At 46.4% G+C, this 24,821-nt stretch overlaps 1 protein-coding gene across 2 annotated transcripts in view; it reads left to right on the top strand.

The window, feature by feature from the left end:
- The window catches only part of LOC130129018 (cytoplasmic dynein 1 intermediate chain 1), a 74,615-nt gene that overhangs the window by 15,955 nt on the left and 33,839 nt on the right, over window positions 1-24,821 (top strand). For both annotated transcript variants that reach the window (XM_056298812.1, XM_056298811.1), the window contains 6 exons: window positions 7,206-7,256; window positions 7,957-8,001; window positions 10,236-10,397; window positions 11,047-11,058; window positions 11,112-11,200; window positions 11,487-11,612. In XM_056298812.1, the coding sequence (XP_056154787.1) occupies window positions 7,206-7,256; window positions 7,957-8,001; window positions 10,236-10,397; window positions 11,047-11,058; window positions 11,112-11,200; window positions 11,487-11,612 (485 nt within the window). The remainder of the gene's footprint in view (window positions 1-7,205; window positions 7,257-7,956; window positions 8,002-10,235; window positions 10,398-11,046; window positions 11,059-11,111; window positions 11,201-11,486; window positions 11,613-24,821) is intronic.

The following is a 24,821-nucleotide window of genomic DNA, read 5'->3' as shown; positions in this document are numbered from 1 at the left end:
TTTCACGTGCCAAACGTTTCAGATTTTTTTTTTATGAAGAACGATTATCATATTTAAATTGAATAATGGTAATTGGAGCTAACCGTTTTGCAATTAATCTCAAACATGTGTTAACTTTAGAAGTTGACATCTCGAGACCTAATCTGATCTAATTGGTCAATTCTGTTGTCTTGAAAGCCGGCGTGTCTTTTGCGTCGGAGGGTTTGCGTTGGGTTTGTATATTTGATTCACAGTGTTGCTCAGTGCCATTATTGTTATTATCTGGTAAGATTATCCAATCCCTGGATCCCCAGAAGGGGTCAAACCTGTAAACTGCACAAACCCCAAGCGCTTGTTTATCTTGTTAGTGCTAGCCGGCCATCTCGCCATCCATCATTCACCAAAACAAAATGAAACACCATCGCCATCCAAGCTGCAAACGCATAAAAGCAGCTACTATATGATGAACCACACACACACACACACACACACACACACACACACACACACACACACACCTCTACTTCTGATTGACACAAATTCCTGCTAAGATGACGTGTTGAAAAGTAAATCCATGCCACAGCAGGGATTTTTTGTTGTTGTGTGTATGTGCACTTCTCTCTCTCTCTCTCTCTCTCTCTCTCTCTCTCTCTCTCTCTCTCTCTCTCTCTCTCTCTCTCTCTCTCTCTCTCTCTCTCTCTGTCTTTGACAGTTAGGAAAGTTTGAAGTCATGGCTTTTAATTAGTGACTTGCGGCAGGCATGGAGCATGGCATGGCGTAGCCTGATGGCTTAGTTTAAAGATGTGGGTCTGGTTTGGTGCCAGGCCTAGCTGAGGGAGAGAGAGGTGGAGGGAGAGCGAGAGAGAGAGAGAGCTGGCCACAGACCCCCCCTCCCCCCCAAGGCCTTTAGGGGCTGAATTAATGCAAACTGTTTATGTGTGAGCATGCATGTGTGCATACTGTGTGCATGTGTATGAGAAACATACACGCACACACATACGGTGTTTGATTAGTTTGGGGAAGTGTGGTGGGGAGACAAATTAAAATAAATCATCCTGTGGGTATAAGCCTTGTGGGTCATATTACTTACTGTATGACTTAATACTATTATGTGATACTGCTTTCCGTATGTGTGTGTGTGTGTGTGTGTGTGTGTGTGTGTGTGTGTGTGTGTGTGTGTGTGTGTGCGTGCGTGCGTGGGCGCGCCTCTACATTTGTGTGGGGGGGAGTTGCCATGGTAACATAATGAATCATAGAAGATTTTAAGCCTTGCACTTGATTGATATGATAATTAGTGTGCGATTACCGAAATGGGTTTCCTCCGTGGCCGCTGAGGTCGTTTCTCCAGCAGAGGGTTCGGGTTTGATCCCCCATGCAGCCGTACCTGCTCGGGGGAAAACCTCTCAAATCCTGCCCACTTCTGGGGCCTCGTGATAGTCAAAGAGCCAAAGAAGTGAGCTTGGGAGTCATCATATTGTTTCACTGAACTGATAAATCAGTGCTCCGTGAATGGTGCGTCCAAGTAACAAATTACAACCTCGTGGACCTCCGTCTCCAGCTCATTGTCTGCTACCCAGTCTGTCTTCTCTCTGGTTGCAGTGTAAATCAAACGCTTACTATTCACCTTGTGAGGAGAAAAGTCTACAGCATCGCTGACTGCACGGTGTTATTGTTCGCCCCCTCCACCGATCCGCTGTTCAACCTGATATGAACTCTCTCTGTAACAGGATTTCTTGAAATGTGGCAGTGGTGAACAGCGTTTTATCCGAAGTTTCGTGGTTTTTATCCGAGTCCTAGTGAACGCTGGCCCTGTTTGTCCACACGGAGTTGTCATTACGGGGCGATGGGCTTACGAGTGGGCCCGTTAAAATGATAATTTGGAGCAGAGTTCATTGAAAGCTTATGGGATCAGGACCCCCTCCAAAATTGTGGCGCAATCCTTTGTAGCGTGGTGTAAATAAAAAAGGCTGTGTTCACATTTACATGAGACTGGGTCCCAGGCAGATCAAGAGGCTACATTTAGTGTAGCCTTCATTCAGTTTTGGCTTCGCAGTGAAGAAGTTTATGGTTCCTCGAGGCCTCAAAATAAAAACGGTGCACGTTAGTGCCACTGTTTCTTGTTCCAATTTACAATTCACTGTCGTTTGACTCGCCAAAGTAGCCAGTATTTTCTTTTGTGACAGATTTTTACAAGTCTAATTTCTTATAGCTTATAACTCCCACGAATTGATTTCCATCCTTCGAATAAAGGGGACATGAAAAATAACATTAGCCGAGTTAAATGAATTCAACGTGGCAAAGGACATTTCCTGGGTGTCTATCATATACCGTGTTATGTTTTAAAGATTGAGTGATATTATTCCAGACCTGTATCGTTAGTTCAAACCCATAAACTGTGTGGTTGTATAAATCCTTTTTTCCCTGCTTAGGTAACAGATTATGTTACCATAGGTAGGCTCATAAAACTGAGAATTCCCCTATGACGCCGCGGGTCATCCGTAATATCTACAGAGATAAATTGGATGGATGGGCAAGTGTGTGTGTGTGTGTGTGTGTGTGTGTGTGTGTGTGTGTGTGTGTGTGTGTGTGTGTGTGTGTGTGTGTGTATAGCAAGTATTTGTCTCAATGCAGTCTGTGTGTATGTGTCGTGCCAGGGCCACATTAGAGGAGCCTTTCAAGTCGTGTTGGCCTCCTCCTCCTCCTCTGCACAGGGCCTGTGTTGTGGTCTGAACACTACTCAGCACACAACCTCCCCGAACCCCTGCGAACACCCTGTCTGTGTGTGCGTGTGTGTGTGTGTGTGTATGTGACTTTTTTTTTAGGGTTATTCCCAATGCGTGGGATGGGGAAAAATCCTTTTGGAATTCTTTAGGAAGTACTTTTGTGTCCCTTTCCCTCATTTTCTCCCACCTCCGCTCGCTCATATCTATATCTTGCACCATCTTTGTGTCCGACACCGTTGTAATTCTATAGGAATTATGAACGCTCGCCTTTGTGCACATGTTTGTGTGCAGGTCTGGTGTGAATGGGCTGACTCAGTTCTGTAATCACCTCATACCACCAGAGCTATAAGTCACAGGTTTGGCAGCTCTGGCCCGGATAAAAGACTAGATAACAACTGTGGCCAGGTCTCATCCTCCCCTCAGAGATGTCATCCTTCTCCAGGTTCTCTCTCCCTCTCTCTCTCTCTTTCTCTTTCTCCCTCCTCCTCTCTCTTTCTCTCTCTCTTCTTTCTCTGCCTCCCTCCCTCTCTCTCTTTCTCTCACTCTCACGCAAACACACAGTCAAAGCTTCCTTCAGAAAGAAAAGGTCCGGAGTGCTCGGAAGTTCAGATAAGTGTGGTGAAGGTATTCAGATGGCCATTTCATGGTGAAAGTCTTAAAAACATATACAATACTTGTGCATGTTAAAATAGAGCTGGCTTACTACCCATGCGTGGTGGCACAAACAGCCTTCTTCAGCCGAAGCCCTTTGATAACTGCGCCAATCGCTCCAAGCGCGCACTAGCATATTATAGTAGCACCACCACTTGTTGTGGGACTGGAATAAAGAGTTAGCTAGCTCTTGATGCCTGTTAAAAGGAATGCATGCTAACACGTTATTGTCTTGGCACTCCCTGGCACTTAGCTGTATGTAGAAGACGAAGGGCAGCAGAAACATGCAGTATATCCACAAACATATTCATTCTTTAAATGAATTCTTCTCCTTACGTTAGCTTGCAGCTTGCAAAATGTCCATTGGATTTAATATGGTCTGAGATTATTAAGATGGCACGTGACATGCGCAGCGGTGTATCTGGTCTTCACGAATCCACATGTACCTTCTCGCAGCTAAACAGATTTGTTCGTTTTCTGATGACAGCACATAACCATTACGTTTAGAAGGGTGATTTATCTCAGCTAAGTATGGCCTCATCCACTGGCAGCATAGCATTAAGCCACTAATCACCTGAGATGCAGTATTTAGTAGCATTTGCCCCTGCTGGCCAATTTCTTTTCCTCTGTCCTATGGGCAGAGTAAATATGAGTTAGAGCTTGCACACGGGCGTGTGTGTGCGTGCACGTGTGGGCCTGTTTGAGCGTGCATGCACACTAGCATTTGGCATTTCCCGTCTATGAATCTCTGTGTCCACATACCTGCTGGGCTGTGCTGAATTGACTGGGCCTGGCCAGCGTGAATAAGAAGCCAGGGGGAAGATTGAGGCAGCCAGATGCGGCGGGCCCGGGGCTACCGAGGATATCATTACCTCAAGGATGGAGCCCCCCAAGCCGAGTTTCATCAAGGTGGGACCCCCACCAGCGGCGAGGGGGAGGATACCAGTTAACCCTGTTGTCCCACGGTGAGGCACGGTATTAAGCGGCAGGTGGAAAGAGAAAACATCCCATGGCTGGAATGAGTTGGAGGCACTTACTGGGCAGCCAGGCTAACGCACGCACACACACATACACACACACACACACAGAGGATTCTGAGATTGTCTCTTTTTTCATTTACTACTCTTGCTTTTGTTGCACATCTCAGGATTCATTGATAATGCATGAATCCCTGTCGGCGGCTTTTGCGTGGGCACCAGTGTGTTTGCATATGCATTACATATGATGTTTTTACGTTATAATATGTAGCCTTCCGAAATCCCATTTTCTAGAATCCTTCGCCGCAATACAGCTTTTCCTTCACACAGGAAAAAAAAAAAAGTATCTTTGAAAACTTCCCTCTGAAGGAAATAGCTGGGATATTTTCGGTACCGGACGGTGACAGAACAACTTGATACATGGCCATTGGCGCCTCCCCAGCAGTATGTTCATCCAGGAGTTGGACCGTCACCCTGCAGTGAGGTAACCCATAGGCCATGAATCATACTGCCTTGCTCCAGAGTCCTGTGGTTCAGGGGTTGACGGTTTGAACGTATCCTCAATGTGGTCTTTTTTTTTTTCTTCGTCTTCTTCCCTCTTCTCCCCTACACTCCTCCCATCCCTCCTCCCATCCCTATCACCACACATTCCAACCACTGGACCAGTCACTTAAGGTCAAGTGAATGGAATAGAGTAGAACGGGAGTTTAATGTTGCACCAGATTTCAACTCTTCTCCAGGAGCAGTAGGCTTTTTTTCACGACCTCATCTCCAGTGGATTGCTTCGCATTTCTCACGCTATCACTTAACACTTCCAGTCCTCGACGCTTGTAGAGGAGCCCCTACATTTCGACATGGAGAAGAATGTAAGATGCACATAAAAGACGGATAAAGAAAACAGAATTGTGTGTTGTGGGTGGGTGGAGGGGGGGTGATGGAGGTGACGGGGGAGTAGAGTGAGAGGTGAAGGGTATACCTATATGTCTCGCTGTTTTGGCAGCTCACAGAAGAAGCTAGTTTGGCGGTCCGCCTGCCCGCCCCATCAGTCTCGCCTCTGTACTGTTGGGTCAGTGGTGTTTGGCTCACACCACCGACTTGGCCGGGCGCTGCCTCACGATGACTTTAATTTAGTCTCAGTTCCTTTATCATGCACAGTCGACAAACAAACAAGTCCGTACATCAGAATATTATACTTGTCATCAAAAAAAGAGAACATTTGAGGAAGGGGCGTAGAGATAAATGCACAGGAGGAGGGCAAAACAAACGAAAAAGGAAACAGCCCAAAAATTTAGGCCGCAACCAGAATTTCCTCTTTGCGATGTTTGCATGTCACAGGTTTAACGACTCACAAGTGTTCGATGTTTTTGTCATAGAGTCCCATCATCGGATGCTGATTTTGATGCCGTTTATTTTTATATACTCGTTTTCTTCTTCCCACCATCTACCAGCAGTAAGTTCGTAAAGTGCTGGGGGAAGTAGTAGTGATAAATGGACAGTTCATCCGCTGCCAAGAGAGGTCCTTCAGCTAGTGGTTATAACAATGCCCCGGGGCATACTCCCACCGAGTTAAACACACCCTGACTTCATGTGTGCATGTTTGTGTGTGCGAGCGTGCACCCTCACACATGTGACACGACACGTCCTTGAGGGTGTGATGTAGTCACTTCCTCCCTCTGAACTGAGTGATTGTTGTCAGCTCGACCCCACGCCAGTTAACCCCTTGCCACCCCTGGCACCGTGGGTTAGGGCCCCCATGTGAGTCTCTGTGTGTATGTGTGGTGTAGAGTGTTGGCAGGCTGCAGGTGTCTGGTCATAGTGTCAGGGGTGTTAAAAGGCCTTTGGAGGGGGCCTCCTTCTCTCAACATCTGTTTTGGAGGGGGCGGGAGGGAGAGGTTGGTGGAGGGTTACCAACACACAGCCTGTGTCAAGGGGGGGGGGCAAAAATTGGGCAAGCAGGTGTCTATGTGGACAGTAGCCCTCTTTCTCACTCACAGTGCAAATACATGTGTTGAGTTGTCGCTTCCTGGGGAAGGGGGGTTAGGATAATTGCGGTGTACAATTGTGCGGGAATCCCCTTTTATACACGCGTGCAACACACGCACACGCACGCACACACACACATATGCACACATACACAGTTGGATTGCTTTGCTTGGGGTCAATGGTTAGGAGAGAGCGCTGAAGATGCATGTCACTCAGTCATTTCTGTGTTTTGTGTGTGTGTGTGTGTGTGTGTGTGTGTGTGTGTGTGTGTGGTCAGGGAGAGTGCGTGCCCTAATTCCAGCAGCATGGATACACACATGTGGACCATGTGAGCAGCGGCTGGAGCAATGACATGGAAATGGGCGTGGGCTTGTTTTCCGTGTGATTTTATTATTTATTTGTTTTTTTTCCCGCCCTCAAGCCATATGCATGTCCTGAAAAGAACGTGTCACTGGCCCAGAAGCCAAGTACACAGTCACGGAAAGTCCTGTTGTGCTATGTGGTGCAAGTTTGCACAAACCCGCACAAACCGGTGTGTGTGTGTGTGTGTGAGAGAGAGAGAGAGAGAGAGAGAGAGAGAGAGAAGAGAAGAGAGAGAGAGAGAGAGAGAGAGAGAGACGGAGAGAGAGAGAGAGAGGAGAGAGAGAGAGAGAGAGAGAGTGAAAGAAGGAAAAAGAGAGAGAGAAAGACGGCTTACAGAACCATCCAGACCTCATGTCAGCAGGTCAGGTGTAGCGTTGCAGGTCTGGCAGTGATTACTGCAGGAGTGTGGGTGGGGGTCAGCTCCGAGCCGTATGGGTGGGAGGTGAAGGATCGTTGTCACAGCTGTTGATTACTATTACTGTATGTCTTTTCCTTCATCTGTTCCTCCCCGTCTCTCTCTTTCTCTCAGCAGAGGAGGAGGAGGAAGATGAGGAAATGGCGGAGGTGAAACAAGGCCGGAGTCGGAGCAGCAGGACGAAGACGACAACAAGACACTAAGGAAGGTACGCTGGATGGATGGATTGAGACTGAACTGCATCTGTGATCAATTTTAATGTGGAATATATTTTAGTGCACCTCAAACATTTTGTTTCCATACTTGGTGCGCTTGCACAAGTATTAGTATGTTATATATGTATGCACTTTAGATAAAAACAACAGGTAAAATACTAAAATACCAGGTCTTGTTCACTGCAGATGTGCAGCAGGCATCATCTCATCAGTCCAGGTGATGCATCTTCTGCCATTTTTTTTTCAGCAATTCAACCACAATTTAAGATTAAGAAATTCAGCCCTTACAGGAACACACACACACACATACACACACAAACACACACACACAGCCTTCCTGTCCTCATTTTCTCACACCCTGTCAGTCAAACTGTGACGAAACACCGGTCATTCGCGTGTGACCTGCCACGCCAGCCAGCAGCTGTATCAGATGGCCATTGGCCAGGGCTGAGGTGGGGGGGGGGGGTTGTGTAGTGGTTTGGGTTGGGGTCAGGGTGGGTCCAGCTTATCAGATCCACTGCATTCTGGGGTCAGCACTGATTAAAAACCTGTCACTAGAACCCCTCCTCAGCTCCACTTCAAAGTGGTTGGAAGATGTTAAGAATAGAGAGGCATGTGGGTATGGTGTGTTGTGTGTGTGAGAGAGAGAGAGAGAGAGAGAGAGAGAGGAGAGAGAGAGAGAGAGACAGAGAGAGAGAGGGGGGGGGGGGAGAGCTCATATGACTGATTGTTTTGAAAATCTTCCTCTGAGTCACTGTGGATTTGTGTGTGTGTGTCTCCCATCTTTGCAAACTTGTCCATTCTCTCTCATATAGTCCCTAAGCCTCTCTCCACACACACACACACACACACACACACACACACACACACACACACAAAATCTCTCTCTCTCTCCACACACAACACACACACACATAGACATTTATTGTTCCTTACTTATGAGGCCCCTCATTGTCTTAATTAATTCCCTAACCCCTAACCTTATCCAACAGCTACGTCTCTAATCTTAACCCTTACCTTAACCTATCCTAACCCTAAACCTTAGTCCTAAATCTATGATACATCACTGAAGAAGTGAGGACCAGCCAAAATGTCCTCACTCCGGTGGTTAAAACTCAAATTGGCCCTCACAAATATGGCTGAATGCGTTTTTGCTCTCTCTCTCTCCTCTCTCTCTCTCTCTCTCTCTCTCCTCTCTCTCCTCTCTTCTCTCTCTCTCTCTCTCTCTCTCTCTCTCTCTCTCTCTCTCTCCTCTCTCTCTCTCTCTCTCTCTCTCTCTCTCTATGCTGGCCTATTAGAAAGTCTGGCCTTTGATCTTTTGCCCCTTGATTCACTGGGCCTTTTTCTGACAACTCATAAGGAATATAAAGAAGGGAGGGGGGGATCAAAGTGAAGGGCCAGGACACGGCCCGAGTCTGTGCGTGTGCCTTCAGGGCTGTGTGTAGGATGGCGTGTGTGTGCGTGTTTGTTTGGTGACAGTGACATCAAAAAGCGGATGCCATGCTGTGCGGCCGTTACGTTCAAAGGGAGGCGGGCCGGTCAGAAGGCTTTGTTTGTTCTCATGTTTATAAAGTCCTTTAGCGTAAGGTTTTATAGACAGATGCATTTAGAGGCTGTTTGTAGTTTATGTCCTGGATTTGACTCTGGTTTGATAAAGGTGAAGTCACCAGAAAGAAACGAATGATACGCTGGGAGGCTTCTTCTTTATGTTTTTGTTTCTGTGTGTGTGTGTGGGTGTGTGTGTGTTGTTTTTAAAGCAGTGGTTGTAGCTTGTGTGTGTCCGTTTGCGATTTAGCCTGACAATACAACCTTTCTCAGTATGATATCAAAATAACAGCGTAGCCAAGTATGCTGTTTCTGGTAATAAAGGAATGGCACACACATCTACGGACCCTCCTGATGCTCAGTTTTCATAATGGCTACTTTGAAGTCTTTTTTTTCTTCTTCTTTTGAAGGTTATTTCGATACATTTACTTGTATTTGACCTGCATCATCATCAGAGGCAAAGGCCTAACATTATTCAAAGTATCACCATGGTTACCAGAATTGATACACAATGGTTACTTTTCAGAAACGCTTAAACAGAACATGATTGTTTTAAATCACATCAGGATTTCATCTTTGTCTCTCTATGCTACGCTGATGACTGTTTTACCCTCTGTTGAAATGGGGGCACACGTCGGTCTTTCTCACGTCGGTCTTTCTCTTTTCTTTACAATCTGGGGTTAAATCACGACTTTTCACAACACATACACTTGTTCTTTTGTGTGTATTTTCTCAGTCTAGTTGCTTTTGAGTCTAAAGAAAACACAACAGAGAGCCATCAAGAATCTTTGTTTCCCCATACATTTAAAGCAACGAGTAAAATGTGTTGTAACTGGGTACTATCGTTTAAGTTGTCTTTGTCTTTCAGCACTTAATATTGTCTGTATGGCGGGCGTCGGGTTATGTGGCGGTCTATTCCGTTGCCTACCAATACGGGGATCTCCAGTTCATATCCCCGTGTCACCTCCGGCATGGTCGGGCGTCTCTACAGAAACAATTGGCCATGTCTGCGGGTGGGAAGCCAGATGTGGCTATTTGTCTTGGTCGCTGCACTAGCGCCTCCTCTGGTCGGTTGGGGCACCTGTTCAGGAGGAGGGGGAACTGGGGGGGGGGGGGTAGCGTGATCCTCCCATATGCTACATTCCCCTGGCAAAACTCCTCACTGTCAGGTGAAAAGAAGCGGCTGGCGACTCTGCAGCCCTCCCCGGATCGGCAGAGGTGGTGGAGCAGCGACCGGAATGGAGTGGGTAATTGGCCAAGTACAATTCGGAGAAAAAGTGAAAACAGGGGGGGGGGGGGATATTGTCTGTATGGCAATGTGTGCGCACGTATTTGTTTTTTGGTTCCCCCGTCTTCGTGTCTTACTCTCCAGCTGGCTCTTTCCCAGTGCTGCGGGAGCTGACGGAGGAGGAGCGGCAGCAGATCCTGCACTCCTCCGAGTTTCAGAGCTTCTTCGACTGCAGCATCCGGGTGATGGAGCGCGCCTTGGCCGAGGACGGCGACATCTTCTTCGACTACAGCGGCCGCGACCTGGAGGACAAGGAAGGTGAGAGGGGGGCACGGGGGAGGAGGACATGCATGCGCAGGAACGCGAGTGCATATGTGTGTGCATATTTTGTGTGTGTGAGTGTGTTTGTGTGTGCATATTTTGTATGTGCGTGTGTTTACTTGGGTGCCTAGAGCTGAGTAACACGCTTTGTTCATCAAAACACATGTCTTTAAGGTGATATCACACCCTCATAACACTGGCCGGCCGGGACAGGGGTTTGAACTCATACAAACTGGCAACCCTCAAATGGAGGAGGTCGTCAGGGTCTCGGCAGAAGTTGTCAGAGTAATTAGTGCCAGCTTCTTGAAGTAGACTGCTTTGCCATTAAAGAAGAATGGCGTCTTTGCCAAATCTTGAAGCAGCCACAGAAAGCCATCTCAGCCTGAGGTCACATACAGTTCACTCCCCTTTAGAGAATAAGCCACGGCCTCATAGTTTTCTTGAATCCTTTTGTTTGTGATTGGTGTTGTCCGGTTTGAAACACTGACGGATTGTTAGGACTTTTTTCAGACTGCTAGCTTGTTGGACTGTTGTGCTGTTTGTGATTAAGTTTAACCAAGCTCAAATTTAGTTGATACAAGCACCATTTACCCACTTATGTCTCTTGTAATGCGTTGTGTATAGCACTCATCAAATGCACTACGAGGTATTCTTCAGGGTTAGGCGACAAATGAACTTTGTCTCTATTGCTCCTTCACAGGGACTTGGCAGGCGGATCAAGTCTGTCCTTTAGCAGGTTGTTCTATGATGAACACTGGTCCAAACACCGCGTTATCACCTGCCTCGACTGGTCCCCTCAGGTACGACCTGCAGCCCTGTGTGTGTGGTGTGTGTGTTCATTCCCAGTTCGGTCTATAAGTGGAATTTTGTAAAAATATCAGAAATTTGGGCTCTCTCTAATGTGCATTGCAATTCCAACGTTAACCTCCGCGTTCAGAGAGTTGACGCCCTCTCTGGTGCATGGCCGCATGTGCATGCACGAATCAACAGAGAGAAATCATTATCGTGAGACTCCACAGGACTCCTCTTCCACAACGCCTCTTTTATTCCTGTTGTATTTATCTTCCTCTACTCTCTCTCTCACAGTACCCGGAGTTGCTGGTTGCCTCTTATAACAATAATGAAGATGCTCCTCATGAGCCAGACGGCGTCGCCCTGGTGTGGAACATCAAGTTTAAGAAGACCACGCCAGAGTACATCTTTCACTGCCAGGTACTTACCAATAGTACTTTAGAGGAGTGGACTGTTGGATACACCTTCCCATTGGCCAGACTTTGTTATCATTAATCCATCGTGTATATACTGTGTTATTAAGAAACGTCATAAACCAAAACTTCATATCAAATGATGGTTCTATCCACCAGTATACCAATGGCAGTGTATTACAGCTAACTGTAGCGCTGGGTGATATGGAAAATATTAGCACTATAATCATAGAAATGTTACACAATATCAATTTCAATCACTGTATGTATTTTTATATATGCAAAAATACTACAGCCATCAATCCAACTGAGGTTCAGTTTTAGACCTCATATGAGGAATTTCTGGTAATGTGTCATTCTCATTGTCATCAGTGTAGACAACAAAACTACATGACAATATGACACGATCCAAATTTCATCTCAATACATCCATTATGCAAACTGCTTATCCTGCTCCCAGAGTTGTGGGGATGCTGGAGCCTGTCCCAGCAGTCATTGGGCGGCAGGCGGGGAGACACCCTGGACAGGCCGCCAGGCCACCACAGTACATCTCAACACAATTCCATTGAAAGATGATAAACAATAGGATTGAATTATTTGCTTGGCCTTGTTGGACAGAATTTTAAATCCAATTTTCTGGATTTTCTTCACTGTCTATGGAGATTAATTTCAGTCATCTACTTAGTAAGATGACAAAATGAAATACAAAACACTCAAGATGCAAAACTGGAAGTCAGAACTAGAGAAGCTATTTGGAGGAAACATTTTCAGCTCCACAGCAACAGATCCAGTCGAGTGTTTTGCATGTCATATCATTTTCATTACTCTTTTGCGGGTGCTGATGTCCAAGTGGAAGCTTTTCTTTATTAGACTCATTGTTCCATTGCTAAAGTGCAATGGAGATAAAGGCAAAAACCAGCTTCTTCCACCTCCCTCCCACCCACCTCCTCAGATTCCAATCAAATCCTCTCTCCCTCTCTTTGACTATCGTAACCACGCAGCTGGCAACCTCTCAATCTCAATCACAAACTGGCAACCCGAGACATGGTCCGTGGACGTGGCTTCAGCATTTTAAGACAAGCAGCTAACGTCTATGGCCTGTCTCCCTCGCCGCCACATGATGACAGCGCCTTTTTTAGGCAGTCGGTATCGTAGGACGGCTCCTCACGATCTGGCCCGCTCCAGCGAGATCATTACCTACCCTGGCACCAAAGGCCAAGTTTCATAGCAGAAAACGAGGTTTCAGTGAAAATTGGGGGAAAAAAAAGTTATTGATGGTTTGATGCTAATTACAGATGATGACTGGAAGGAATTGGAGGGAGGTGAGGCCAGAGCGGAAAAGGGATGGAGGAATTGGGTGTGAGGGCCACAGAGCTCCCAGGAGGCCGCAAGGCCATATAGAGATGTCTCGGTAATAAAAAGATGTGGGCTACCACTTCCTGATGCAACCCTGCCGCGTGTGTGTGCGTGTGTGTGTCGGCCCACCCACATTGATGCCTCATTTTGCTGTGTCCCCTGAGCCTATGACTGTACTTCCTACGAAAGGGTGTAAATGGTGAAATGCTACAAAACAATACTGGATGTAGTCAGTTTGTGTGCCATATTCACCTCAGCACATAGAAATAAAGCTGGAAAAATACACTCTCATGCACACATACACAAGCCTCATGCTTACATACACACACACACACACACACACACACACACACACACACACACACACACACACACACACACACACACACACACACACGCATACGTTCGACGAAGCACTCCCCACACTGTGTGTAAATGTTACTATGCGAGCGGTGCCACATAAGTCTAGCTTAGTAATGGATTTTTAAATCTCACCATCCTTCCATTCCACTAAATTTATGTTCACGGCAAAATCGATGTGGCCTCGTGGGTACATTACAACCATGAGTTATGTAGCTGTAGGATTCAGGGCTTTTTCCATGTGGTTCTCTGGCATATATGCCGGCTTAGCCTTATTAACAACGTGGTTTTCTAATAACACTGTATGTGTGAAATGTCAGTTTTAAAGGGTTAGACATCGGAGAACAAGCAGCTCTGTGGAGGCGTCGTAATCTTATTCAGGCTGGCTAAGCAGCGAAGGTCCTGGCGTCATTTCGGGGTGTGAAGCTGAATCATTCCGATTGGCTTTTGATCAATAGTGTGACACAGTCATGGGGTTTTGTTGTGAGCCCCCCCCCCCCCCAATATGGTGACACACACAGACACAGAGGCACACATGGGTGTGTAAAGGCCCAGCTAGGTTTGTGTGCTGGAGCCATGTGCAGTAGAGAAACTGACAACAGAAGGGGGGGGGGGTGATTGAGAAAGAAGAGAAAGTCCAAAATGACTCCCGTCCTTTGTGTCAGTCAGACAGCAAGTGTGCCTGCAGCCACATTTGTTCACGAGGGGAGGGAGAAGAAAATGGAGAGAGCGAGAGAGAGAGGGAGAGAGAAGGGAAATTAATGGGCAGAAAGGAAAGGGGGCTGACAGAGACTTGATTGGGAAGATAGAGATTGGAGGGGAGAAAAACGGAGGGATTCGGTCTGGAGGCATTTGGCCTCAGCCGCAGCTCCTTCCCGCGATGCTGGATCCGGATGAAAAGTATGCTGGAGTGGTTAGAAAAGAGAGGAGAGGAGGGATTGTATTCTTCTTCTTTTTTTTGTCTCACCCTCTGTCTTCCTCGCTCTCTCTATGGTGTGCATTACAAACAGACATCTCTAGTTAGCTGCAGTTCAGATGGCTCTTAATGTGTGAGCATGTTCTGCCGTTAACCCTCCCGACCCCCCCCCCACACACACACACACTCCACACACATACACACACAAACACACGTACACAAATACACACAGTACCACCGCAACCTCTATCCATTTTCTTTATTTCTCCATCCCTCCCTCCTGATGGAGACGGGAGGTTCGCCACTGCCGACGTTCACACTCGCTCGCTGCGTCTCTTTAATCACACACACACACACACACACACACACACACACACACACACACACACACACACACACACACACACACACACGAGAGTTGAGTTGGCAGGCTCCCACTGCTGCTGTTGGCAGACCTCAGAGATGGTTTGGAGCATTCCAACATTTCAGCCATCTTTATTTTTCCAGACCTGCCACAGTGGCAGCTTTCATCTGCTGGATGGATGGATGTGTGTGTGTGTGTGTGTGTGTGTGTGTGTGTGTGTGTGTGTGTGTGTGTGTGTGTGTGTGTTGTTTTTTGTGCACAGAGGGGTTACGGATATAAAAGAATGACAGTAAACGCCATATAAGAATGGCATTGAGAGTGGTGGGTTTGGGTTTGTGGTTGGGCTTCAGAGCCGGGGAGGGCTATATAAGGCTATGGCTCTTAGACGGGTTTCGTATTTCTACTGGGGTTTTGCTGAGGTCAGGTGGGTTCTGTGTGTTTCAGTGACGGGCCAGGCTATGTCATGCTCTGGAGGTGGAGGTTGCAGCGGTGGTGCCAGTGTTCTGGGGAGGACAGTTTGGTGGAACATGAATCAAGAGAAAAGCAGATCCGGGAGGCGTCTAGATGGGCGTCACTGAGCAAGTGCAACGCGTGAATCTTGTGCAACATTTCTGGCAGTGTTTTAACACTTCCACTCCGGTGCAGCCATCGGAGAGTCAGGTCTCAGTTGATAGACGTTTCTCCCACGTGGGTCAAATAGAGCAGCTTAGTCCGAGACAAATATTGTAGAAATTTCACAGTATTACCAAAATGGGTCCTGTGGTGTTCTGCCCCCCAGTTGCTGAAGGATGCTCCTGCTCCAATCGGGACAGCAGTGTTTCTCCTTTATCTTCCATTTTGAAAACAAGTCTCTGTAAGGAATAGCTAATGGTTGTTTTCATCATGTGTGAGTAGCCGCATCAAGGATCCCCAGATCCTGTGGCTGTATAAGTTTGAAAATGCACTTACACACTACCCAGTAGAATTTTGACCCAGCTTTTCTGAAGATTTCCAAAAATCCTACGTAGAAAGTTATTGCTTTTGTTTCATATGAGTTGGTCTAGAATCACGACTGTCCGTACTGCATGTGTGATTGAGTAATCTGTTCCTTTGGGGAGTGAAATATCAATGACATCAAATTATTCCTCATTCCATAGGCTTTGGGCAGCACCGGTCTATAATATAGAGCAGGAAGTGAGTGATCCATTGTGTAGCTTGGCTCTGTGTGTGTGTGTGTGTGTGTGTGTGTGTGTGTGTGTGTGTGTGTGTGTGTGTGTGTGTGTGTGTGTGTGTGTGTGTGTGTGTGAGTGTGTGTGAGTGTGTGTGCGTGGGTTGGGTGGAGGTTGTGGAAAAAGAGGGGTTTGTTACAAAAGATGCTATACCAGTTGAGCATGCCTTTCCTCATCAGAGGCCAACCCGACAGCACTCAGTCGGACCCCGTCATACCCCCCCACCCCCCACCCCAGCCCAGTCTGGTCCAATCTGGAAACTTCACACCAGCCTCTCAAGTGGGCAAAGTTACACCACATTAAAGGCCCATTCCCCTCAAAACCTCTGCCGACCTTAAAACCACACGGCCAACTCTTCCCCGCCTCGCACACACCCCCGCGCTACTGTCATAACCCATTGGGCTCGGTCGTATTTTTGTTAATATCTCGCTGTCGTGCTCAGCTCCCCAAGGTCTCCGTCACTGCCAGAAGTGAAGCGAGCAAGCCCCCCTTGCAGAGAAGAGAGAGAGAGAGCGGAGAGCGGTGCAACAAAACAGGCATTATTCACTGCGCTTTCATGGATAAAGGCTCATGATAAATCATACTGGAGGATGGAGTTGTATTGTGTTCATAAAGCTAAGCGGCGAAATCCCACAAGTGCCTCATTTGAAGGAGCAGGGTTGAGTCCCGTGCGGCTGTGTTTGGACGGCGACACGCAGGATGAATGAAATCTCTTCATTCGACACAGTTTCATTAGTCTTGCTTTTTCATTCCCGCTCTCACAGCAACACAGTAAAACATCATGTGTTTTCTTTTTCATCCAAACAAGACAATGCAAATGGTCCAACAAGACAAAACGGAGATACACAGTAAGAACTCAACAATTACAGTCTAACATGCTCCATAATGGAGGTCCATATTAACTGGTTCATAGTTTCAATGCGTCACAGTGTAAACTAATGACCAGTGTCTCTGGTGGAGTCCAGGGAACTCCACTTTGTCTAAATGTGGTTATTTGTACAACTTTAGCTCCACTGATGGGAAGTTTTCGAGTTTTTTTTTCCTTTTTCTAAATCAATAATTATACAGTGCCTATCAAATTCTTTATATCATCTTGTCCTAAGCTACAGAAAAAAATATAAAGGGAACCCCAAGATAGATTATCCAAGTAAGCTGATGGCTCACCATATTATATTTAGATTATGTCCCACCATGTGTCTGTAATATGTTTCTGATGCATTCCTCATGGACACATCCCATCATTTGACATCCTTATGTTAAATAGGGAACATTTGGTGGCTGATACAGCCGGTTTACAGTACAGTTTAATTTGTCTTTATATTTATTGAACAGTTTAAACACCATTCAGAAACTCTGGGCCGAGTAACACAACCCTGAAAAATGGTGGTGATAGATCCAGGGTTCCCACATGCGCTGGAAAACCTAGAAATTTATTGACTAGTTTTCCAGTCGTGGAAAAACACCCTGAAAATGATCAAATTGATCAAATCTGCTGGAAATATAACACTGAGGTCATGGAAAATAAAGTTAGGCTATGAAATCATATTTTTACACACTGAGATTTTTTTGTGTGCATAGTTTATAGCTGCGATTGTAGATTTGCAGCCATATTTTTAGCCACTGAGATGTGACATGGGTGCCTGAAGTTTGGATGGTATGTTCAGTGACCAGCTAAAAGTCACACAGTTCATTTAGAGACTGTTGAGGCTTCCGCTGATAGATAATACCGGGGTTTAATTTGTCCCGGACCCTGCTAGAACAGAATCCGGGACCTCCCAGATTGGGACCGGCACCTATTTGATTGGATCTGGCACCTCCTTTGTCACTATCAAAATGTGTAAATAAATTTTGTGTAATATTCAATGTTATGTCATTCTTTTATTTCCCATTGAAGTTACTCGTAAAATGCTTGTTTGCCTATTTTGGATGCATTTTAAATCTGATCTAAAAAAAAGGGGGAGAGACGTCAGGTACACCTTAAGCATGTGAGTCGATAGGCAGACAGACAGGCAGGCAGGCAGACAGACAGAGACAGGCACACAAAACAGACAGACAGAGACAGACAAGCAGGCAGACGGATGGACAGACAGAGACAGGCAGGTAGACAGACGGACAGAGACAGGCAGGCAGACAGACAGACAGACAAACAGCAAGACAGACAGAGATGGGCAGGCAGGCAGGCAGGCAGGCAGGCAGGCAGGCAGACAGACAGACAGACAGACAGGCAGACAGACTGACAGAGATACAGACAGACAGGCATACCAGGCAGGCACACAGACAGACTGACAGACAGACAGAGACACAGACAGACAGGCACACAGACATACAGACGGACAAACAAACAGACAGACAGACTGACAGAGACATGTAAGCAGACAGGCAGGCAGGCAGACAGACAGACAAACAAACAGACAGACAGCCAGGCAGACAGAGACAGGCACACAGACAGACAGTTAGACAGACAGGCAGGCAGGCAGGTAGACAGACAGAAAGACAAACAGAGACAGGCACACAGGCAGACAGACCACGACACTTAGTTTGGTTTCTTAGCCTGCTTGCTTTTCATGGTTGTTAACTGAACTTTCGGCACTAATTCCATTTTCCCCCCATTATAGCAATCCACAAACGGGAAGGGAAACGACAAGGAAATGAAGGGACAGTCAACGAGAGTGAGAGAGAGAGAGAGAGAGAGAGAGAGAGAGAGAGAGAGAGAGAGAGATGCAAACTGTAAACAGCCGTTTCTACGCATCCAGCCTCTGCTAATTTTGAGAGGTTACTGTGAATGCTGTGATTAGTAAATGTAAATAAATAATGCTTTTTTTGTGATGACAGTTTAGTTTAGTGTTAACAGCTAGCACGTTGTCAAATGTGCTGCAGGCACTGTGGATTTTTTTGATATGTGTTCTGTGACTTTTTCTATCCCCTTGACCTGCAGGAACAGCACCCTCTCTGTGTCCCGGGACCTCTTGATTTACAAATTGATATTGAATAATATGACCATCTGTTAGAGATGGCTATCATGTATATCCAAGTGAAAGTCATGGAAAATATAGTTATTAAAGTCCTGGGAAATGATTTCCTGAAAGAGTAGCAATGCTAATTGGCTGAAAAAGTGACCGGTAGCATCGCTTGCAAGTAAGCTTTACCCCACAACCAGCCTGATGGTTTCTGTGTCTGCAGCTCCTGCAGCAGCCCGACACTCGCACGGTAAAGAATAGAATGGAATCACTTACAGACCACAAAACCTCCTCTGAGGTAACTGCTAGTGAATACGTAGGTAAAAGAAAAGGACAAAAGCAGGAAGAAATAAAAGGGAGAGAAGCTGCAGGATGGGGAGAAAGGCCTGCTTGTATTCCCCCGAGCCTCCTCCTCATTCCTTCTTTCCATGAAGCCCTCATTCTTTGCCTGGTGAAATGGAGACTCGGTTTGGTATTTCTCCCTCTCTGCCAGAAACCACAGAGTGACAAAATCCGCGGGGTGTCATAAACGAGTGAAGCCAAGGGGAGCGGGGTGGAGGAGGGTGTGGAGGGAGAGAGAAGTGGAGATGCCAAGGGAGGACGGTTTGATCCATCTGGTCCTGATAAGGCATAGTGGAAAACAGATGAGTGCAGTGAACGAGATAGAGAGAGAGTGCAGAGAGGGATGGAGTGTGAATTTACTTGGGAGAATACTCCGTCCTCTGTCGTCTCCTTTCAGCCACTGCACCCCCCTCTCTCCATCCTTCTTCCCACCATTTCACTCTCTCCCCACTTCTGGCATCCCAAGCCAACTTCAAGAATGTTCCCGCCTTGCCCCAGGAAAAAGAGAACGAGATGGGGGAGCAACAAAGGAGGGAGTGTTTCCCTCCTTTTCTTTTGCTCATTCACCCTCTCTCTCTCTCTCTCTCTCTCTCTCTCTCTCTCTCTCTCTCTCTCTCTCTCTCTCTCTCTCTCTCTCTCTCTCTCTCTCTCTCTCTCTCTCTCTCTCTCTCTCTCTCTCTCTCTCCTCTCTCTCTCTCTCTCTCTCTCTCTCTCTCTCTCTCTCTCTCTCTCTCTCTCTCTCTCTCTCTCTCTCTTGCCATCATTCCTTCCTAATCTCTCACTGGGTGCCATCTTTCATCACGGCCCAGCATATGTGTATTATCCTCTACAGAGCCCATGCCATTAATATAATAAGGGTTGCCAGAAGCACTTAGCCTTGTGAGCCTCTGTGAGATATGGCAGATGATACTTTGAGTGTGTGTTGATCTCTTAGGCACACACACACACACACACACACACACACACACACACACACACACACACATACAAAACACCTGTGTGCATGCACACAGATTCACACGTACACAAAACAACACAAAGGCTGGCAAGCGTGCACGTAAACACAACACAAGCCTGCCCACACAGTCATACACACTTGCTCACTCATTCTCAATCAAGTGTATCTACACACCTCATGCTCCTCAATACACCTTAGTGTGCACACACTCACATACACTCACATGACAAACTTCGCCTCAGGGAGTGAAATGAAACCAACTGTTCTCACTACACAAGTCTCTGCCTATTGAAACTTCCACAATTCATCTCAGGCCCCGATGTACTAAAGTGACTCCCTCTGCTGTTTGTTGGTCTGGGAACTGTCACTCCCCACATCCTCCCTGGCCGACCTCGCCGGAGACGTCTTAGCAGGTGTCTGACCCACGCGGCACACGAGATGAGAACCGTCCACAAAGCTCCTCGGAGTGTTTTAAAATGAAATGTCAGGCTCACTAGCGGGTCGGCAATGATATTGAGATGCAATCGCTCTGGCGGAATTGCCGACAGACGGGCGCATGAGGGTTGCGGAGGTGTTATTTGGACAGATGTTGTGCTAGCTGGGCCAGCCTGTCCAGACTTATAAATCTGACGTGAGTCTGAAGGGAAAGTTGCAGGGGCAAGCAGCGGCGAGGGTGCAGCCGCACTCAATTCTACTCAGCGTTCACAAAGCAAAATGTTCGCTGGGAATACTTTTATAATGGTCACATTTACCATGTTTAATCGCTGCGGAATAAAATTCCCGTTTTTGCTTACCGCAAATACAGCGTGGCAGTCATCTATGACATGTGTCCATGTATGACTGTGAAGCAGACGGAAACACCCGTAGCATATAGCCTAAACATAACCAAGCTCCCAATAATGCTGTAGTAAACTCGGTCATTAATTCTATACAGCATGACTTCTGAATGGGGAAATCTACTTTTAAGTGTCAACCAATTCCCTTTGGGCTTAAATCATAAACTTCCTCATGCCGGGAGACAAATTGATCTTATTTCAGTGGCTAATGACATGCAGCGCATTTAAAGGGCATATAACTCAAAGCCATGTGTGTTGATGTGGCAAATGATTGGAAGCATTTAGAGAGAATGGCTTTTATCCGAAGTCAAACTCGCCTTGCTGGCAGGCACCTCAAAGTGCACTATCGGGCCAAAGTCAGGCTAATTTTCGGTAGCTCTTTCACTAAGCCTGACAGTATATGTGGAGAATAATGGCATAACGTGCGGTTTTTCAAAGAGGGAATTCAGAGTTTAGTCAAAGGATTTTCCCTCTTAAGATGAGGACATTGATAGGGCTTTGGAGTTAAGCTAACATATGGGGCAAATAGAAGGAGCTCTTTTGATTTTTTTTTTCTTTGCTACTCGGTGTCGTTACTCATGCAGTTTAGACATTAGCAGAGAGGAGGGAAGTGAGTGAGAGAGCGAGAGCGAGGGAGAGAAAGATGTTTACTGTTTTTCTAGGTGTGCGTGCCTGGGGATTTATGTGAATGCGTGCTTTTGTTTCGACATTCCTGTAAATAATAAAGGTAGGAACATCCCGGTCTTTTATTGGGAAGATGATTTACGGCGAGAGAGCGAAGATCAAAGTATCAGTCATAGCATACTCGATATTGTACCGACTTTGTTCTCTTCCAGATCATCCAAATTTAAAGACATTTCAAAATCCAAATGAGGACGAGCTTAAAAAAAAACCAAAACACTTTTATGGCGGTCTTATGGTTGCAATCAACCTAGTCATGGAGATGAACCTCTTCTGAAGTCAACCAAGTCCGAGAGGCTGAGAGAGGAGGGAGGGGGCGATGGTGGAAAACAGCAAAATGAATAGAGATGTTGGGAGAAACTGTCTCAGGTTAAAAACAAAACATTTAAGGGCAGAAGGACTATCAGAAGGTCAAGTATTCCTTCGCTCTCCTTTTCTTGCTGTTTTCGAGGCCTACCGTTCCTCAGAGTTCACCTTTTTCATTAAGACTGTACTTCATTAAGCTGGCCTCATGTGGGAGTCATCTTACAGGCGGTGCATGCTGGCAAATTGTGTGTGTGTGTGCGTGTGTGTGTGTGTGTGTGTGTGTGTGTGTGTGTGTGTGTGTGTGTGTGTGTGTGTGTGCACCCGCGCGCGTGCATGTGTCTATACAAGGGAGAAGCCCAGACAGCCACGGAGGTTGTAGGGTCAATTTGATAGTCTTGATTGAAAAGTTCAAAAGCAGGATCTTGCATTTGAGATGATGTTCGGCTGTTGTTGACGGGCCAGTGTCGTAAGTAGACATCTCACTGTCAGAGAAGTGGTCTGTACTAAAGATACTGTTGGTTTGAATAGAAATTATAATTCAAAAATAATTTTTGATTTATAACTTAAATACAAACCATTGCTCGCTCACTGTACAGACTCATTTAAACCCATATATAGTATAATATAATACAGGATCCCTTCTTACACCCTGGTTTATTCTGTGCTGAACAGTAGCTAGCCTATGAGGAGCTTAGGACCTGGCCATACACTGGTAAATCTTGCCGTCTCTGGTCAGACCACCAAACATCATGCACTAATATGTGCTAATAAACCTCAAACCCAGATCCATCCATATCTGACTTTATAAATAAACGTCTCGTGAGGGTTATTCTTTGAAGAGGGAATATTTTTTTTCTGCCCAAGTTGAGTTTATTTGGTTTATTTCGCTCACATCTGAGCTGCTCCTCTGGAGGATGTCTCCTCAGAACGTACATAAAGAGAGACAGAGACAGAGAGCGAGAGAGAGAACCAGCAAGAGAGAGAGTGAGAGAGAGAGAGTGCAGTGTCTTCTTTCACTCTGGTTTGTTTTCCAGCTGTCTTTAAAAATGAACTTGGGAGTTGGAGTTGGCTGCTCTGCACGTGGTGTGGCGGGGAGGGAGATGGAGAGAGAGGAAGTCAAGAAACAGGGAAGAATAAATGGAAATGAATGTTGCACACTTTCCTGATTGTTTCAGTAAGTGGGCTCTTCCTCGCTAATCTAAGCAAGATAAAACTGCAGTGAGTGACTGTTGCCTTGCTCGTACCAGCTGGTCAAGATGCAGACCTCAACATGAGCAAAGTTCTGGAGATTGATTCATCTTTAGATTTACAACCTGTACACCAATCACTAAAAGCTACCGTGTCATACACGCAACAGTGCTCTGATAGTACGCATGAACTCCCAACGCATTATTCTTACGGGTTTTTCAATTGTGCAACTGGAGTGAACTCACATTTTCATATCCCATTTAAGATATCTGCATCTGAAATGGAGGCAAGTCGGAAGAAATAGATTCAAAGTTATGGCTCATACAAAGAGGAGAGCAGCATTTCTATTTGTTGAATTACATTGAAATTAGGAGATGGAGTAGGAAGGAAAAAGTAGGGATGAAGGGAGAGAAAGCTTTTGCAGGATGGACTCTGAGGCCACATGTTAACGTGAGGGCTGAAATATGGCTCGACAGGGCACCTTTGTATTTACTTTATAGGAATTCATTCATACCAATTTGGTAACTAATGCATTTGTTTTGTTTGCAAGAATCTTTACAACACCCTGTGTTTTCATTACTGTCTACCAAATGTCCTAAAGCTTTGTGTTTAAAGATGTGTGTCTAGTACCAATTTAAAAACTGGTATCAAAGCCGATGTAATGAAAAGGTGCACCCAGGATTGTATAAGTACATTTTTACAGGTTTTCCTTTATGAATATTTAATAGCCATGTTTCTGATTTTGCAAAGTATTGGGATACAATGCAGACATAGTTTAATTGGCACATTTAATTCAATTTATATACCCTCACCGAACTCCTCCTACACCCGAGTTTTTGCTTCTGTGACCGCCAAAGCTGCAGCCCTTCTGGCCTCCCCACACTTGTCTGCTGCTTCAGTTGACCCCTGGGCCAACCAAGCCCGAAAGGCCTCCTTCCTCAACCTGACTGCTTCCCTCACCGCTGGTGTCCACCAACAGGTTCTTAGCTTGCCATCTCAACAGGCATCGATGAACTTTTGACCACAGCTCCTACCTTCCGCATCTGCAATAGAGGCTTTGAACATGGCCCACTCAGACACCATGTCCCCAGCATCCCTCGGGATACACGAGAACTTCTTCCGGAGGTGGGAGTTGAAGACCTCACGGATAGAGGCCTCCGCCATATGTTCCCAGTTCACCCTCACTACACGTTTGGGTTTGCCAGGTCTGTCCGGCAGCCTTCCCCACCATCTGATCCAACTCACCACCAGGTGGTGATCAGTTGAAAGCTCTGCTACTCACTTCACCCGAGTGTCCAAAACATATGTCCGCAGATCTAATTATACAACCACAAAGTCTATCATCGATCTTCAGCCTAAGGTGTCTTGGTACCACGTACACCTATGAACTACCTTATGTTCAAACATGGTGTTTGCTATGGCCAATCCCTGACTCACACAGAAGTCCAATAACAAGGCATTGCTCGGGTTCTGATCGGGGAGGCTGTTCCTCCCAATCACGCCTCTCCAGGTTTCTCCATCGTTGCCCACGTCAGCGTTGAAGTCCCCCAGCAGAACTATAGAGTCCCCAGGCAGAACCCTATCCAGGACACTACCCAGGGACTCCAAGAAGGCCGGATACTCCAAACTGCTATTCAGTACATAAGCACACACAACAGTCAGAGCCTTCCTGCCAGCGACTCGCAGTCGTATAGAGGCAACCCTCTCATTCTCCGGGGAGAACTCCAACACAGCAGCGCTCTAC

Source organism: Lampris incognitus, chromosome 18 (assembly GCF_029633865.1).
Source record: "Lampris incognitus isolate fLamInc1 chromosome 18, fLamInc1.hap2, whole genome shotgun sequence".
Lineage (NCBI taxonomy): Eukaryota > Metazoa > Chordata > Actinopteri > Lampriformes > Lampridae > Lampris > Lampris incognitus.
Note: the sequence above shows the minus strand (reverse complement) of the source record. Positions and strands in the feature narration are given on the sequence as shown.